The sequence below is a fragment of the Nerophis ophidion genome, unplaced genomic scaffold (assembly GCF_033978795.1).
Source record: "Nerophis ophidion isolate RoL-2023_Sa unplaced genomic scaffold, RoL_Noph_v1.0 HiC_scaffold_36, whole genome shotgun sequence".
In the NCBI taxonomy this organism is placed as follows: Eukaryota; Metazoa; Chordata; class Actinopteri; order Syngnathiformes; family Syngnathidae; genus Nerophis; species Nerophis ophidion.
In genome coordinates this window covers 23361-43096 of record NW_026906958.1, presented here as the reverse complement: position 1 = coordinate 43096, position 19736 = coordinate 23361, and the positions used below count along the sequence as shown (strand labels likewise).

At 39.8% G+C, this 19736-nt stretch overlaps 1 protein-coding gene across 3 annotated transcripts in view; it reads left to right on the top strand.

The window, feature by feature from the left end:
- Positions 1 to 8576: 8576 nt before the first annotated feature.
- Positions 8577 to 19736, top strand: part of LOC133546673 (major histocompatibility complex class I-related gene protein-like) — a 30180-nt gene continuing 19020 nt past the window's right edge. For all 3 annotated transcript variants that reach the window (XM_061892459.1, XM_061892461.1, XM_061892460.1), the window contains exons 1-6: positions 8577 to 8733; positions 9802 to 10068; positions 10230 to 10508; positions 12276 to 12584; positions 12667 to 12771; positions 12870 to 12887. In XM_061892459.1, coding sequence (XP_061748443.1) covers positions 8676 to 8733; positions 9802 to 10068; positions 10230 to 10508; positions 12276 to 12584; positions 12667 to 12771; positions 12870 to 12887 — 1036 coding nt within the window. In that variant the 5' untranslated portion in view covers positions 8577 to 8675. The remainder of the gene's footprint in view (positions 8734 to 9801; positions 10069 to 10229; positions 10509 to 12275; positions 12585 to 12666; positions 12772 to 12869; positions 12888 to 19736) is intronic.

Here is a 19736-nt window from a genome sequence, read left to right as displayed (position 1 = left end):
ACACATGCATTACATGTGGCTGTTGTTAGCTAATAATAGTCATTTGGATGTAATGATGTAACTACATACCTGCGTAACACACGCATTAGTTGTTAGCTAATAATAGTCATTTGGATGTAATGATGTAACTACATACCTGCGTAACACATGCATTACATGTGGCTGTTGTTAGCTAATAATAGTCATTTGGATGTAATGATGTAACTACATACCTGCGTAACACATGCATTAGTTGTTAGCTAATAATAGTCATTTGGATGTAATGATGTAACTACATACCTGCGTAACACATGCATTAGTTGTTAGCTAATATTAGTCATTTGGATGTAATTATGTAACTACATACCTGCGTAACACATGCATTAGTTGTTAGCTAATAATAGTCATTTGGATGTAATGATGTAACTACATACCTGCGTAACACATGCATTAGTTGTTAGCTAATAATAGTCATTTGGATGTAATGATGTAACTACATACCTGCGTAACACATGCATTAGTTGTTAGCTAATAATAGTCATTTGGATGTAATGATGTAACTACATACCTGCGTAACACATGCATTAGTTGTTAGCTAATAATAGTCATTTGGATGTAATGATGTAACTACATACCTGCGTAACACATGCATTAGTTGTTAGCTAATAATAGTCATTTGGATGTAATGATGTAACTACATACCTGCGTAACACATGCATTAGTTGTTAGCTAATAATAGTCATTTGGATGTAATGATGTAACTACATACCTGCGTAACACATGCATTACATGTTAGCTAATAATAGTCATTTGGATGTAATGATGTAACTACATACCTGCGTAACACATGCATTAGTTGTTAGCTAATAATAGTCATTTGGATGTAATGATGTAACTACATACCTGCGTAACACATGCATTAGTTGTTAGCTAATAATAGTCATTTGGATGTAATGATGTAACTACATACCTGCGTAACACATGCATTAGTTGTTAGCTAATAATAGTCATTTGGATGTAATGATGTAACTACATACCTGCGTAACACATGCATTACATGTTAGCTAATAATAGTCATTTGGATGTAATGATGTAACTACATACCTGCGTAACACATGCATTAGTTGTTAGCTAATAATAGTCATTTGGATGTAATGATGTAACTACATACCTGCGTAACACATGCATTAGTTGTTAGCTAATAATAGTCATTTGGATGTAATGATGTAACTACATACCTGCGTAACACATGCAATAGTTGTTAGCTAATAATAGTCATTTGGATGTAATGATGTAACTACATACCTGCGTAACACATGCATTAGTTGTTAGCTAATAATAGTCATTTGGATGTAATTATGTAACTACATACCTGCGTAACACATGCATTAGTTGTTAGCTAATAATAGTCATTTGGATGTAATGATGTAACTACATACCTGCGTAACACATGCATTACATGTGGCTGTTGTTAGCTAATAATAGTCATTTGGATGTAATGATGTAACTACATACCTGCGTAACACATGCATTAGTTGTTAGCTAATAATAGTCATTTGGATGTAATGATGTAACTACATACCTGCGTAACACATGCATTAGATGTTAGCTAATAATAGTCATTTGGATGTAATGATGTAACTACATACCTGCGTAACACATGCATTAGTTGTTAGCTAATAATAGTCATTTGGATGTAATGATGTAACTACATACCTGCGTAACACATGCATTACATGTGGCTGTTGTTAGCTAATAGTCATTTGGATGTAATGATGTAACTACATACCTGCGTAACACATGCATTAGTTGTTAGCTAATAATAGTCATTTGGATGTAATGATGTAACTACATACCTGCGTAACACATGCATTACATGTGGCTGTTGTTAGCTAATAATAGTCATTTGGATGTAATGATGTAACTACATACCTGCGTAACACACGCATTAGTTGTTAGCTAATAATAGTCATTTGGATGTAATGATGTAACTACATACCTGCGTAACACATGCATTACATGTGGCTGTTGTTAGCTAATAATAGTCATTTGGATGTAATGATGTAACTACATACCTGCGTAACACATGCATTAGTTGTTAGCTAATAATAGTCATTTGGATGTAATGATGTAACTACATACCTGCGTAACACATGCATTAGTTGTTAGCTAATATTAGTCATTTGGATGTAATTATGTAACTACATACCTGCGTAACACATGCATTAGTTGTTAGCTAATAATAGTCATTTGGATGTAATGATGTAACTACATACCTGCGTAACACATGCATTACATGTGGCTGTTGTTAGCTAATAATAGTCATTTGGATGTAATGATGTAACTACATACCTGCGTAACACATGCATTAGTTGTTAGCTAATAATAGTCATTTGGATGTAATGATGTAACTACATACCTGCGTAACACATGCATTAGATGTTAGCTAATAATAGTCATTTGGATGTAATGATGTAACTACATACCTGCGTAACACATGCATTAGTTGTTAGCTAATAATAGTCATTTGGATGTAATGATGTAACTACATACCTGCGTAACACATGCATTAGTTGTTAGCTAATAATAGTCATTTGGATGTAATGATGTAACTACATACCTGCGTAACACATGCATTAGATGTTAGCTAATAATAGTCATTTGGATGTAATGATGTAACTACATACCTGCGTAACACATGCATTAGTTGTTAGCTAATAATAGTCATTTGGATGTAATGATGTAACTACATACCTGCGTAACACATGCATTACATGTGGCTGTTGTTAGCTAATAGTCATTTGGATGTAATGATGTAACTACATACCTGCGTAACACATGCATTAGATGTTAGCTAATAATAGTCATTTGGATGTAATGATGTAACTACATACCTGCGTAACACATGCATTAGTTGTTAGCTAATAATAGTCATTTGGATGTAATGATGTAACTACATACCTGCGTAACACATGCATTAGTTGTTAGCTAATAATAGTCATTTGGATGTAATGATGTAACTACATACCTGCGTAACACATGCATTAGATGTTAGCTAATAATAGTCATTTGGATGTAATGATGTAACTACATACCTGCGTAACACATGCATTAGTTGTTAGCTAATAATAGTCATTTGGATGTAATGATGTAACTACATACCTGCGTAACACATGCATTAGTTGTTAGCTAATAATAGTCATTTGGATGTAATGATGTAACTACATACCTGCGTAACACATGCATTAGTTGTTAGCTAATAATAGTCATTTGGATGTAATGATGTAACTACATACCTGCGTAACACATGCATTAGATGTTAGCTAATAATAGTCATTTGGATGTAATGATGTAACTACATACCTGCGTAACACATGCATTAGTTGTTAGCTAATAATAGTCATTTGGATGTAATGATGTAACTACATACCTGCGTAACACATGCATTAGTTGTTAGCTAATAATAGTCATTTGGATGTAATGATGTAACTACATACCTGCGTAACACATGCATTACATGTGGCTGTTGTTAGCTAATAATAGTCATTTGGATGTAATGATGTAACTACATACCTGCGTAACACACGCATTAGTTGTTAGCTAATAATAGTCATTTGGATGTAATGATGTAACTACATACCTGCGTAACACATGCATTAGTTGTTAGCTAATAATAGTCATTTGGATGTAATGATGTAACTACATACCTGCGTAACACATGCATTACATGTGGCTGTTGTTAGCTAATAATAGTCATTTGGATGTAATGATGTAACTACATACCTGCGTAACACATGCATTACATGTGGCTGTTGTTAGCTAATAATAGTCATTTGGATGTAATGATGTAACTACATACCTGCGTAACACATGCATTACATGTGGCTGTTGTTAGCTAATAATAGTCATTTGGATGTAATGATGTAACTACATACCTGCGTAACACATGCATTACATGTGGCTGTTGTTAGCTAATAATAGTCATTTGGATGTAATGATGTAACTACATACCTGCGTAACACATGCATTAGTTGTTAGCTAATAATAGTCATTTGGATGTAATGATGTAACTACATACCTGCGTAACACATGCATTACATGTGGCTGTTGTTAGCTAATAATAGTCATTTGGATGTAATGATGTAACTACATACCTGCGTAACACACGCATTAGTTGTTAGCTAATAATAGTCATTTGGATGTAATGATGTAACTACATACCTGCGTAACACATGCATTAGTTGTTAGCTAATAATAGTCATTTGGATGTAATGATGTAACTACATACCTGCGTAACACATGCATTAGTTGTTAGCTAATAATAGTCATTTGGATGTAATGATGTAACTACATACCTGCGTAACACATGCATTACATGTGGCTGTTGTTAGCTAATAATAGTCATTTGGATGTAATGATGTAACTACATACCTGCGTAACACATGCATTACATGTGGCTGTTGTTAGCTAATAATAGTCATTTGGATGTAATGATGTAACTACATACCTGCGTAACACATGCATTACATGTGGCTGTTGTTAGCTAATAATAGTCATTTGGATGTAATGATGTAACTACATACCTGCGTAACACATGCATTACATGTGGCTGTTGTTAGCTAATAATAGTCATTTGGATGTAATGATGTAACTACATACCTGCGTAACACATGCATTAGTTGTTAGCTAATAATAGTCATTTGGATGTAATGATGTAACTACATACCTGCGTAACACATGCATTACATGTGGCTGTTGTTAGCTAATAATAGTCATTTGGATGTAATGATGTAACTACATACCTGCGTAACACACGCATTAGTTGTTAGCTAATAATAGTCATTTGGATGTAATGATGTAACTACATACCTGCGTAACACATGCATTAGTTGTTAGCTAATAATAGTCATTTGGATGTAATGATGTAACTACATACCTGCGTAACACATGCATTAGTTGTTAGCTAATAATAGTCATTTGGATGTAATGATGTAACTACATACCTGCGTAACACATGCATTACATGTGGCTGTTGTTAGCTAATAATAGTCATTTGGATGTAATGATGTAACTACATACCTGCGTAACACATGCATTACATGTGGCTGTTGTTAGCTAATAATAGTCATTTGGATGTAATGATGTAACTACATACCTGCGTAACACATGCATTACATGTGGCTGTTGTTAGCTAATAATAGTCATTTGGATGTAATGATGTAACTACATACCTGCGTAACACATGCATTACATGTGGCTGTTGTTAGCTAATAATAGTCATTTGGATAGTTCAATTAAATGTAAATCCTATCTTAACAATAACATGATTGCAAATTGTTTGTGGCCTCTCTTGGACTGCTTTTGTACGTGTGCACGTGTTCTCTGCACGTACGTGTTGACCAGACAGGGTGAGTGACCGCCGTAAACACCAATCATTTTATACGCACTGGTTATTACACAACCTTAGTAATTGTAAAAGTAATAGTCTTTATGCCACAGTGCTGAACAACCATCTGCCCATATCAAACCTGACATTTTTGGGAAAAGGTGTCTCCCAAATCTGGTGATGTGCAATAGCACTGATTTTTATTCAGAACCTATAACAAGTAATATCCAGGCTGGTATCGGCAATACGGGTCCGATGCTGATACTTTGTACAAGTATACTTAATGGAACTGGTAATATTTAAAAAGTAGTGTGTTTTGAGTGCTGCTGATCTTGGGGAATCATCTTCAAATGATATAAAGTCAGAGGGCGAAACAAATAGTAGTGTTATTCTGCTCTAAATGCATGATCCTGTCTATATTCAACTCTGTATGAAGTGTCTTCAAATAGTCTACATAAAAGGAAACATACACCTGCTGTTTTAGAATACTGACTGACACAATTTACTCGCCGCAAATTCTGAAAGACTGAGCCCAGCACAATGTGCCGCTGCACTACGTACTTACCTCTGCGGGAGAAAAAGTAGTTCCCACCAATCACGTTTCATTTGGACAAGATCTCAGTGATTTAGTAACTTTACACTGTGTTCATGTTAATGATATACATGATCTCAAATAACTAAAATATCAATATTTTGACTTGAGAATCAATATTAGAGCATAAAGAGCTGGTATTGAAATTTCAGTATCGATCCGTACATCACTAGCAAAAGCTTGGTGACTTTCTCCTGTTCAACAATGTGTTTGATACTTTCCAATCAGTCTTTAGGTCCCACCACAGCACTGAAACAGTGATAAGGTGACAAATGATGTCTGCCTGTAAACAGATGCAGGACAAGTCTCAGTCTTGGTTCTGCTGGACCTGAGGGCTGCCTTTGACACAGTTGACCATTCCATCTTATTACAGAGGTTACACAACTGGGTGGGAATATCCACTTCTTAGAATTGGTAACGGTGTTTCTGACCAAATGGCTATGACCTGTGGGGTTCCTCAGGGCTCTATTCTGGGACCCTATTGTTCAACTTGTACATGCTGCAACTTGCACACCTTGACACCATGAATATTCATGGAAAACATAACAAGTCCGCCATTGTTTATTCATTTTAATAAGTGGTATGACTGTGTGAGAACTTGTGTAACTAAGATAAATCTACATGTGTGACACGTTAGCCTGGTGAGAATGTTTCTTACCACCCAGCCACCAATGTATGTGACACGGACAGTTCTGAGATGGCGTCCAGTTGGCATAGTCGTGCTGGACAAGAACTCTTGGCACCACCTTAAAGGCACCTGGAATGCTGTCCTCAGAGTCCTTCGTCATCGGGAGGATCTTAGTTGTGGCATTTCCAGTTTTGCTGGCTTCAATGCCACAGTGTACAGCCAGCTTGGCGTAGATTGAGTGGAATTGCTGTGTGTTGGCATTGTTGTTGCAGCCTCCTGTTTATAATAAGAGAAGAGAACATATATAAGATTGTGCATTAGCACCCTCATCTTACATTCTTATTGACATATACAAATAAAGTTATTAATATTGTATTTCTTGAAATGCCTTATGCCTAAATAAAAGATGAAACAATTAAAATGTACCTCTTCATTTCATATTTTCAGTTATCAACACACAGCACATGATTTATGAAGGTGAACAAATGTAACAAACAGTCCTTGATGTGATTAAATGAATGAATCATTAAAATACATCTTTGGTATCATTTATTGTAAGTTTAAGTCCCAACGATGAATTGTAGATGAAACTAATATTTGTAGCAGGAAATCAACTGCAAACCAACTTATCCTTTTCCTCATTAGCGTCACGATCTCGGCAGCACCAATAAATCCAACTTTGTCTTTCAGGGATGAATGTTTAATTAGTGGAGCCCTCAGATGTAAAGACATTGGTGCATCTAATGCTTTCTTCTCTAAATCCTTGTGAGTGTCACATGAAGTGAGGTCGCAGCGAGCAGTAACGTCTTGCTGATCATAAATGCTTTAAATCTTTAAAAACTATATTTTTATTAAGAGTGTAAAAATCCACTCCATCCCATTTTAGATATATTTTTTTAATGATCGCTTTTATATTTGTCGCTAAAGCTTTCTGCACGGATTCAGGTGAATAAACAGAAGCCTAATGGGACTCTAGACTAGACCATAGTTTGAAACCCGGAAGTGTCCAGATGTGCCTCGAGGTCACGTGATTGCAACCCAGCTATACCACATTTTGTGCTCAAACTCTACACTCACTCTCACTTCTTTTATTTCTAGCCTCCAGCTGCTTGACCATCGTGTCAATTAAGCCACGAAGAAGAACAAACGGTATGACGTCATATGCAACCCAGCCCGTGCAAGCTACATTTTTCCAGCACAAAAGTCGCTTTCTTAAACTGAAACCCAATTTTCTACATTAAAATATTAATGACATTTTGGAAAATGGTAAAAATGATAAACAGCCTGAAATTATTATCTCTATTGGAGAAATAAAGTTGTTTTAAACAAGCCCAGTTTTTATTTAATGTATTTACTTATATATATTTTTATTTTAATCTCATTTGTATTGTGTCTTATTGTTCCAGGTCTGCTTGGTATGAGCATTGTATTTAATTTGATGTATTTTATATTCCCATGTAATTGTTGAACTTGCTATAAAATATTGAATGGTGTTGTGTTGAAAGTGCCTTGATGTGTGTGTGCATTGTATATGTATGTTCAATTATTACAAAAACACAAACAATTGAAAATAAAACAAAAGTGATAGGTCATTGTTTTTTGTCCTTTTAAAAGAGTGTTTTAAACGCTTAGACCCTACAATATCACTTGTTTTTGTGTATTTGTTTCTAATTTATTATGTGTGTATTATAATAAAGCTGCTTCAAGAAACATGACATCACCTCCGACACTTTTATTCTTGTGATGATGACATGACTTTTATGGAGTTAATATTCATGTGTTAGCTGCAGTGGAGGAACTGCCTTGCTGTCAAATATTTCTATCCTCCTCCAGGAAGTGATTTCAAGTCACGTGATTTCCCCGAAATCAGCCGTTAGCAAATGTGTGCGCAAAGCAAACCAGCTTACCTGGTGACAATGACGTGTACAATTCTCATTGGCTCAGGGGAGATTTGATATAAAAGCTGGTTTCCGCCTTGGCGTCCATTTCATGTTTACTCGTCAAGTAAGTTGTCGTCGCCTTGCTTTTCTCTGAGGATTAAAACTAGAAACTTTGTTTTTTTCTGGACTTCCGCACTTTTGTGACATTTAATGATGAACTTGCTTTGCTTCTTCCTCCTAGTTGTACAAACACACAGCGTGACGCCTGGTAAGTCCACTTTCTTTACAACTTTATACACCTCATTCCTACATGCTCAGTCCATACAAAATACTCTCTTATTTCTTCTCATTATTATTGACGCTCTTCTCTTCTCATCAGTCAATAGTTTGCATCTTCATTTGTTGCTCAAACTTTGAACGAGTCAAACTTGTTCAAGTTGTCTCACTTTAACAGCAACATACATCCAACTTTTTACTTTAGCATTTCCGCAAACGTCGGTTTCACTTTTAAATAGGAAAATAACAATAATTAATCCAGGAAACAAACAGTAGTATCAGTTATAAAATGAGATGTAGATCAGAAGTATTTAATGTACACAAAAATCACTTTATTGGTGGGAATTATTGTGAAATAATGGATATAATTGACCCCAAAGGGACAAGCGGTAGGAAATGGATGGATGGATTATTGTTTGTTTATTGAGGATCCCCATTAGCCGACGCACAAACGGCTAATGGGGATCCTCTTTTCAAAAGTTCAAAGTAAAATAATAATGCACACATCTATTTACAAATAAAAGAAAGGAAAAATAAAAATACAAAATAACAGTACACACGTCAAATTACAATAAAAGAGAAGAAAAAAACATGAAAGATGAACTCTTAAGTCTAAAAAGTGACTCAATATGATTCTTAAATGTTTTTTTTACTGGTAATAGTCCTAATATGTAAAAGAAGAGTATTATAATATTGTTGTTGTATTCCATTGCCAACATTCCATCAGGCGGTGCTATATTTCCATGCTTTGGCAGTGACATCACTAGTTGGAACTTCCCCTCACCTGGAAAAACAACTTTCACTTCTCTGCCGGCAATAATGTCATCTATTTATTTGACACTTGAAATAAGTGCAGTTGTTCATGTGTGTGGTCTTAAAGTGAGGTAGAAATGTGAGATGCATGACATCAAAGACACACGCTGTTATTGTCTCCTGGAACAGGAAGTGATTGTTTACTGGGAGAAGCAGCCGTGTTTGAAGTTGAAATGAAGACAGCATCATTTCAAATAGGAATTGTTCAACATGAAAGTCAAGAATCAAATGTTGTTTTGTCTTTCAGTGATTCACACGCTGCAGTATTTCACCACCGCGTGCTCTCAAGTTCCAAACTTCCCAGAGTATGTGGAGGTTGGCTATGTTGATGAAGTTGAGGTGAGTTACTATGACAGCAACATCAGGAAAGCAGAATCCAAACAGGACTGGATGAACAAAATCACAGCAGAGAATCCAAACTACTGGAAAATAGAAACAGAGAAGAATGTTGTTAAAGAACATGTCTACAAAGACAACATTGAAATAGCCATGAAGCGTTTCAACCAAACTGGAGGTTTGTTTATGTTGAACTTTCTACTATTCTACTATATTTGATATTTTGGTAGTGTATTAAAAACACACATTACCTTGTCTCTGTCCATCCCATAATAAGCTGCAACCAAGACATGTTGTGTGTTAGTTTCACTCTGCTTTACAACACTTTGTGTCTCTCAGGTGTTCACACTTTCCAGGAGATGACAGGATGTGAATGGAATGATGAGACTGATGAAGTTAAAGGTTGGAGGCAGTACAGTTATGATGGAGAAGATTTCATATCGTTGGACATGAAGACATGGACATGGACTGCAGCAAAACAACAAGCTTTCCCCACCAAACTCAAGTGGGACCAGGACACACATATACTAGACTACCAGAAGTATTATTACACTGAGCTATGTCCTTCTTACTTGAAGAAGTATGTGGAGTATGGGAAGAAGGTCCTAATGAGAACAGGTAGAAGCACACCTTGTACTTTCACCTTCTCACATGTTAGCACTCCCCCTATAGGAACATTACTCACATTACACTCTCTCTCTCTCTCCATACTCTTTTCTCTTCACCTCCTTTTCTCTCCATCTTGACCTCCATTCCCTCTTTCTTTACTTTAATTCCCTCCATCTTTACTTCAATTTTCTCCCCTTTTCTCCATCTTTACCTTTATTTGCTCCTATTCTCTCCATCTTTACCTCCATTTCTAATTTTTTCTGAATCTTTCTCTTTTCTCTCCATCTTTACCTTCATTTTCTCCTTCTTTGCCTTTATTCGCTCCATCCTTACCGTCATTCTCTTTTTCTCTCCATCTTTTACCGTCATTCTCTCCTTTTCTCTCCATCTTTACCTGCATTCTTTCCTTTTCTCGCCATCTTTATGTCCATTCTCTCCATCTTGACCTTCATTCTCACTTTCTATCCTTTTCTTCCATCTTTCCCTTCATGCTCTCCATTTCTCTCCATATTTACCTCCAATCTCCCCTTTTCTATCCATCTTTACCTTTATTCACTCCTATTCTCCCCATCTTTACCTTTTTTCTCTCCGTTTTTCTCCATCCTTACATCCATTTCTCCTCCTCTCCTTCTTTATCTTCATTCTCTCATTTTGTTTCCATCTTTACCTTCATTCTCCCCTTTTGTCTCCATCTTTACCTTCTCTCTCTCATTTTCTATCTGTTTTGACCTTCGTTCTCTCCTTTTCTTTCCATCTTCCTCCTTTTCTCCCCATTTTTACTTTTATTCTCAACTTTTCTCTCAATCTTTGTCAATTCTCTCCATCTTGACCTCCATTCCCTCCTTTTCTCTCCATCTTTACTTCCATTTTCTCCTTCTCTCTCCTTCTTTACATTCATTCTCTCATTTTTTTCCATCTTTATCTTCTTTCTCCCATTGTGTCTCCATTTTTACCTTATTTCTCTCCTTTTCTATCTATTTTCCTCCTTTTCTCCCCATTTTTACTTTTATTCTCAACCTTTCTCTCAATCTTTATGTCAATTCTCTTCATCTTTACCTTCTTTCTCTCCTTTTCTCTTTATCTTTAACTTCATTCTCGCCTTCTCTCTCCTTCTTTACCCCATTCTCTCAATGTCTCTCCATTTTTACTTTTATTCTCAACCTTTCTCTCAATCTTTATGACAATTCTCTCCATCTTTACCTGCTTTCTCTCATTTTCTCTTTATCTTTAACTTCATTCTCGCCTTATCTCTCCTTCACGTCCATTCTCTCAATTTCTCTCCATCTTTACCTCCATGTTCTTCTCTCCATTTTTGCCTCCACTCTCTCCTTTTCTATCCATCTTTACCTCCATTCTTTCCATTTATACCTTTATTCTCTTTTCTCTCCATCTTTAACTTCATTATTGCCTCTTCACCTCATCTTTACCTTCATTCTCTCCTTTTCTCTTCTTCTTCACCTTAATTTTCTCCTTCCCTCTCCTTTTTTACCTTCATTTGCTCCATCTGTACCTCCCTTATCTCTTGTTCTCCCCATCTTTACCTCCATTCTCTCCTTTTCTCTCCATCTTTAACTTCATGCTCACCTTTTCTCTTTCTTTTTACCTTCATTTTTTCCTTTTTTTTCTCCATCTTTACCTCCATTCTCTCCTTTTTTTTTGCCATCTTAACTTCATTTTCTCCTTTACCTTTTGTTCCATCCTTACCTTCATTTGTTACATCTTTACCTCCATCTTCTGTCCACGTCATCCTCCATTCCCACGTCACTTCCTGGGCAGAGCTTCCAAAGGTGTTCCTCCTCCAGAAGACGCCATCCTCTCCGGTCACCTGCATGGCGACAGGTTTCTACCCCGACCGAGCCGACTTGTTTTGGACGAAAGACGGCGAGCAGATCTTCGAGGACGTGGAGCACGGAGAGCTGCTCCCCAACCACGACGGAACCTTCCAGTTGTCGGTGGAGCTGAAAGTGGAGGTGACGGCCGAGGTGGAGGGCAAGTACGGATGTGTGTTCCAGCTGTCTGGCGTGAAGGAGGACCTGGTCACCAAGCTGGAGAGAAGAAGCATCCTGAGCAACGCAAGCCCTGAAGGTGAGAAAGACACATGTTGAATAGTGTCAATGGAAGCACCTGATGTGACTTGTCAAACAAATCAATCATACCATACCTACAGGCAACGTGAGCGTCACTGCCACGCTGGCGGTCCTTGCTGTGGTGCTCCTCCTGGCGGCCCCCATCATCATCATCTTCATCATCAAGCGTCGCCCAAGCAGACAAGGTGAGGGACACAAATGTTTCCTCTTTCAGGAAGACGCCAACAAGTCTCTGCCGGCATTCATGAGATGTGAATTTCACCTGCTTTCTCTTTCATTTCAGCCCAATACCATGCAGCTGGTAAGTAAAGCATCTTCTCTTTCTTGGAAACCAGAACAATAAACAAAGCACACTTTGTAAGTTTACCCCCACAAAGACGATCATTTATGACTGATTCATCTTTGTTATACACCTTTATGTCAGCTATATTCAATATAATATTGACTTTCTGTTACATTCTGGATTGTTGGTATCTTTGTAAGGGTCAACTTGCAAACTTGCTGTTTGAAGGTGTGATGTAGACACCTGTTACAAGTTTAGCAGGGAAATAAAAGCTTCCCTCCGTCAGGAGTAACTTGATACTGGTGTAAGCGCACGCAATAGAAAGTATCACAGCCAACTTTTGATGAGTGCTCATGATCATGAACATCAAGGGCCTGATCTACTAAAGGTTTGTGTGTATTCAAACATGTGCAAACCTCATCTACTTAACTCCTGCCCAGAGTCTCTGAAATGAGCAAAATAGAGAGCGCAATCCCTTGAGCGTGTCTGTCTTCATGTACAGTCGTGCTCAAAAGTTTACATACACGTGTAAAGAACATCATGTCATGGCTGACTTCAGTTTGCAATCATTTCTACAACCCTTATGTGTTTGTGATGTAGTGATTGGAGCACATACTTGTTGCTCACTAAAAACATTTATGAAGTTTGCTTCTTTTATGAATTTATTATGGGTCTACTGTACATGTGAGCAAATGTGCTGGGTCAAAAGTGTACATACAGCAATGTTAATATTTGCTTACATGTTCCTTGGCAAGTTTCACTGCAATAAGGTGCTTTTGGTCGCCACCCACAAGCTTCTGCTTGAATTTTTGACCATTCCTCTTGACAAAATTGGTGCAGTTCTGACATGGACTTTTTTCTTCAGCATTGTCCACACGTTTAAGTCAGGACTTTGGGAAGGCCATTCTAAAACCTTCATTCTAACACGATTTAGCCATTCCTTTACCACTTTTGAGGTGTGTTTGGGGTCATTGTCCTGTTGGAACACCCAACTGTGCCCAAGACCCAACCTCCTGGCTGATGATTTTAGGTTGTCCTGAAAAATTTGGAGGTAATCCTTCTTTTTCATTGTCCCATTTACTCTCTGTAAAGCAGCAGTTCCATTTACAGAAAAACAGGCCCAGAGTATAATATTACCACCACTACGCTTGACGGTTAGCATGGTCTTCCTGGGATTGAAGGCCTAACCTTTTCTCCTCCAAACATATTGCTGGGTATTGTGGCCAAACAGCTCAATTTTTGTTTCATCTGACCACAGAACTTTCCTCCAGAAAGTCTTATCTTTGTCCATGTGATGTCAGATGAAAAAAAAAAAAGGAGCTGTTTGGTCACAATACCTAGCAGTATGTTTGGAGGAGAAAAGGTGAGGCCTTGAATCCAAGGAACACCATGCCCACCGTCAAGCATGGTGGTGGTTGTTAAATATGGGTGAATAAACACGCGTCTATTCTGATTCACAACTTTTAATCAACTGCTGCACAGAGGAAAAACCGTAAACACTTTTTCCTTCCCGCCCATCAACACTGCGCATGCGTTAACTCCGTATCCTGCCCATAAACACTGTGCATGTGTTAACTCCGTATCCTGCCCATAAACACTGTGCATGTGTTAACTCCGTATCCTGCCCATAAACACTGTGCATGTGTTAACTCCGTATCCTGCCCATAAACACTGTGCATGTGTTAACTCCGTATCCTGCCCATAAACACTGTGCATGTGTTAACTCCGTATCCTGCCCATAAACACTGTGCATGTGTTAACTCCGTATCCTGCCCATAAACACTGTGCATGTGTTAACTCCGTATCCTGCCCATAAACACTGTGCATGTGTTAACTCCGTATCCTGCCCATAAACACTGTGCATGTGTTAACTCCGTATCCTGCCCATAAACACTGCGCATGTGTTAACTCCGTATCCTGCCCATAAACACTGCGCATGTGTTAACTCCGTATCCTGCCCATAAACACTGTGCATGCGTTAACTCCGTATCCTGCCCATAAACACTGTGCATGTGTTAACTCCGTATCCTGCCCATAAACACTGTGCATGCGTTAACTCCGTATCCTGCCCATAAACACTGTGCATGTGTTAACTCCGTATCCTGCCCATAAACACTGTGCATGTGTTAACTCCGTATCCTGCCCATAAACACTGTGCATGTGTTAACTCCGTATCCTGCCCATAAACACTGTGCATGTGTTAACTCCGTATCCTGCCCATAAACACTGTGCATGTGTTAACTCCGTATCCTGCCCATAAACACTGTGCATGCGTTAACTCCGTATCCTGCCCATAAACACTGTGCATGCGTTAACTCCGTATCCTGCCCATAAACACTGTGCATGTGTTAACTCCGTATCCTGCCCATAAACACTGTGCATGTGTTAACTCCGTATCCTGCCCATAAACTCTGTGCATGTGTTAACTCCGTATCCTGCCCATAAACTCTGTGCATGTGTTAACTCCGTATCCTGCCCATAAACACTGTGCATGTGTTAACTCCGTATCCTGCCCATCAACACTGTGCATGTGTTAACTCCGTATCCTGCCCATAAACACTGTGCATGTGTTAACTCCGTATCCTGCCCATAAACACTGCGCATGTGTTAACTCCGTATCCTGCCCATAAACACTGCGCATGTGTTAACTCCGTATCCTGCCCATCAACACTGTGCATGTGTTAACTCCGTATCCTGCCCATAAACACTGTGCATGTGTTAACTCCGTATCCTGCCCATAAACACTGCGCATGCGTTAACTCCGTATCCTGCCCATAAACACTGTGCATGTGTTAACTCCGTATCCTGCCCATAAACACTGTGCATGTGTTAACTCCGTATCCTGCCCATAAACACTGTGCATGCGTTAACTCCGTATCCTGCCCATAAACACTGTGCATGTGTTAACTCCGTATCCTGCCCATAAACACTGTGCATGTGTTAACTCCGTATCCTGCCCATAAACACTGTGCATGTGTTAACTCCGTATCCTGCCCATAAACACTGCGCATGTGTTAACTCCGTATCCTGCCCATAAACACTGTGCATGTGTTAACTCCGTATCCTGCCCATAAACACTGTGCATGTGTTAACTCCGTATCCTGCCCATAAACACTGTGCATGTGTTAACTCCGTATCCTGCCCATAAACACTGTGCATGTGTTAACTCCGTATCCTGCCCATCAACACTGTGCATGTGTTAACTCCGTATCCTGCCCATAAACACTGTGCATGTGTTAACTCCGTATCCTGCCCATAAACACTGTGCATGTGTTAACTCCGTATCCTGCCCATAAACACTGTGCATGTGTTAACTCCGTATCCTGCCCATAAACACTGTGCATGTGTTAACTCCGTATCCTGCCCATAAACACTGTGCATGTGTTAACTCCGTATCCTGCCCATCAACACTGTGCATGTGTTAACTCCGTATCCTGCCCATAAACACTGTGCATGTGTTAACTCCGTATCCTGCCCATAAACACTGTGCATGTGTTAACTCCGTATCCTGCCCATAAACACTGTGCATGTGTTAACTCCGTATCCTGCCCATAAACACTGCGCATGTGTTAACTCCGTATCCTGCCCATAAACACTGCGCATGTGTTAACTCCGTATCCTGCCCATAAACACTGTGCATGCGTTAACTCCGTATCCTGCCCATAAACACTGTGCATGTGTTAACTCCGTACCCTGCCCATAAACACTGTGCATGTGTTAACTCCGTATCCTGCCCATCAACACTGTGCATGTGTTAACTCCGTATCCTGCCCATAAACACTGTGCATGTGTTAACTCCGTATCCTGCCCATAAACACTGTGCATGTGTTAACTCCGTATCCTGCCCATAAACACTGTGCATGTGTTAACTCCGTATCCTGCCCATAAACACTGTGCATGTGTTAACTCCGTATCCTGCCCATAAACACTGTGCATGTGTTAACTCCGTATCCTGCCCATAAACACTGTGCATGTGTTAACTCCGTATCCTGCCCATAAACACTGTGCATGTGTTAACTCCGTATCCTGCCCATAAACACTGTGCATGTGTTAACTCCGTATCCTGCCCATAAACACTGCGCATGTGTTAACTCCGTATCCTGCCCATCAACACTGCGCATGCGTTAACTCCGTATCCTGCCCATAAACACTGTGCATGCGTTAACTCCGTATCCTGCCCATAAACACTGTGCATGTGTTAACTCCGTATCCTGCCCATAAACACTGTGCATGTGTTAACTCCGTATCCTGCCCATAAACACTGTGCATGTGTTAACTCCGTATCCTGCCCATAAACACTGTGCATGTGTTAACTCCGTATCCTGCCCATAAACACTGTGCATGCGTTAACTCCGTATCCTGCCCATAAACACTGTGCATGTGTTAACTCCGTATCCTGCCCATAAACACTGTGCATGTGTTAACTCCGTATCCTGCCCATCAACACTGTGCATGTGTTAACTCCGTATCTTGCCCATAAACACTGTGCATGTGTTAACTCCGTATCCTGCCCATAAACACTGTGCATGTGTTAACTCCGTATCCTGCCCATAAACACTGTGCATGTGTTAACTCCGTATCCTGCCCATAAACACTGCGCATGTGTTAACTCCGTATCCTGCCCATCAACACTGTGCATGTGTTAACTCCGTATCTTGCCCATAAACACTGTGCATGTGTTAACTCCGTATCCTGCCCATAAACACTGCGCATGTGTTAACTCCGTATCCTGCCCATCAACACTGTGCATGCGTTAACTCCGTATCCTGCCCATAAACACTGTGCATGTGTTAACTCCGTATCCTGCCCATAAACACTGTGCATGTGTTAACTCCGTATCCTGCCCATAAACACTGTGCATGCGTTAACTCCGTATCCTGCCCATAAACACTGTGCATGTGTTAACTCCGTATCCTGCCCATAAACACTGTGCATGTGTTAACTCCGTATCCTGCCCATAAACACTGTGCATGTGTTAACTCCGTATCCTGCCCATAAACACTGTGCATGTGTTAACTCCGTATCCTGCCCATAAACACTGTGCATGTGTTAACTCCGTATCCTGCCCATAAACACTGTGCATGCGTTAACTCCGTATCCTGCCCATAAACACTGTGCATGCGTTAACTCCGTATCCTGCCCATAAACACTGTGCATGTGTTAACTCCGTATCCTGCCCATAAACACTGTGCATGTGTTAACTCCGTATCCTGCCCATAAACACTGTGCATGTGTTAACTCCGTATCCTGCCCATAAACACTGTGCATGTGTTAACTCCGTATCCTGCCCATAAACACTGCGCATGTGTTAACTCCGTATCCTGCCCATAAACACTGCGCATGTGTTAACTCCGTATCCTGCCCATAAACACTGTGCATGTGTTAACTCCGTATCCTGCCCATAAACACTGCGCATGTGTTAACTCCGTATCCTGCCCATCAACACTGTGCATGCGTTAACTCCGTATCCTGCCCATAAACACTGTGCATGTGTTAACTCCGTATCCTGCCCATAAACACTGTGCATGTGTTAACTCCGTATCCTGCCCATAAACACTGTGCATGTGTTAACTCCGTATCCTGCCCATAAACACTGTGCATGTGTTAACTCCGTATCCTGCCCATAAACACTGTGCATGTGTTAACTCCGTATCCTGCCCATAAACACTGTGCATGTGTTAACTCCGTATCCTGCCCATAAACACTGTGCATGTGTTAACTCCGTATCCTGCCCATAAACACTGTGCATGTGTTAACTCCGTATCCTGCCCATAAACACTGTGCATGTGTTAACTCCGTATCCTGCCCATAAACACTGTGCATGTGTTAACTCCGTATCCTGCCCATAAACACTGTGCATGTGTTAACTCCGTATCCTGCCCATAAACACTGTGCATGTGTTAACTCCGTATCCTGCCCATCAACACTGTGCATGTGTTAACTCCGTATCCTGCCCATCAACACTGTGCATGTGTTAACTCCGTATCCTGCCCATAAACACTGTGCATGTGTTAACTCCGTATCCTGCCCATAAACACTGTGCATGTGTTAACTCCGTATCCTGCCCATAAACACTGTGCATGTGTTAACTCCGTATCCTGCCCATAAACACTGTGCATGTGTTAACTCCGTATCCTGCCCATAAACACTGTGCATGTGTTAACTCCGTATCCTGCCCATAAACACTGTGCATGTGTTAACTCCGTATCCTGCCCATAAACACTGTGCATGTGTTAACTCCGTATCCTGCCCATCAACACTGTGCATGTGTTAACTCCGTATCCTGCCCATCAACACTGTGCATGCGTTAACTCCGTATCCTGCCCATAAACACTGTGCATGTGTTAACTCCGTATCCTGCCCATAAACACTGTGCATGTGTAACTCCGTATCCTGCCATAAACACTGTGCATGCTGTTAACTCCGTATCCTGCCCATAAACACTGTGCATGTGTTAACTCCGTATCCTGCCCATAAACACTGTGCATGTGTTAACTCCGTATCCTGCCCATAAACACTGTGCATGTGTTAACTCCGTATCCTGCCCATAAACACTGTGCATGTGTTAACTCCGTATCCTGCCCATAAACACTGTGCATGTGTTAACTCCGTATCCTGCCCATAAACACTGTGCATGTGTTAACTCCGTATCCTGCCCATAAACACTGCGCATGTGTTAACTCCGTATCCTGCCCATAAACACTGCGCATGTGTTAACTCCGTATCCTGCCCATCAACACTGTGCATGCGTTAACTCCGTATCCTGCCCATAAACACTGTGCATGTGTTAACTCCGTATCCTGCCCATAAACACTGTGCATGTGTTAACTCCGTATCCTGCCCATAAACACTGTGCATGTGTTAACT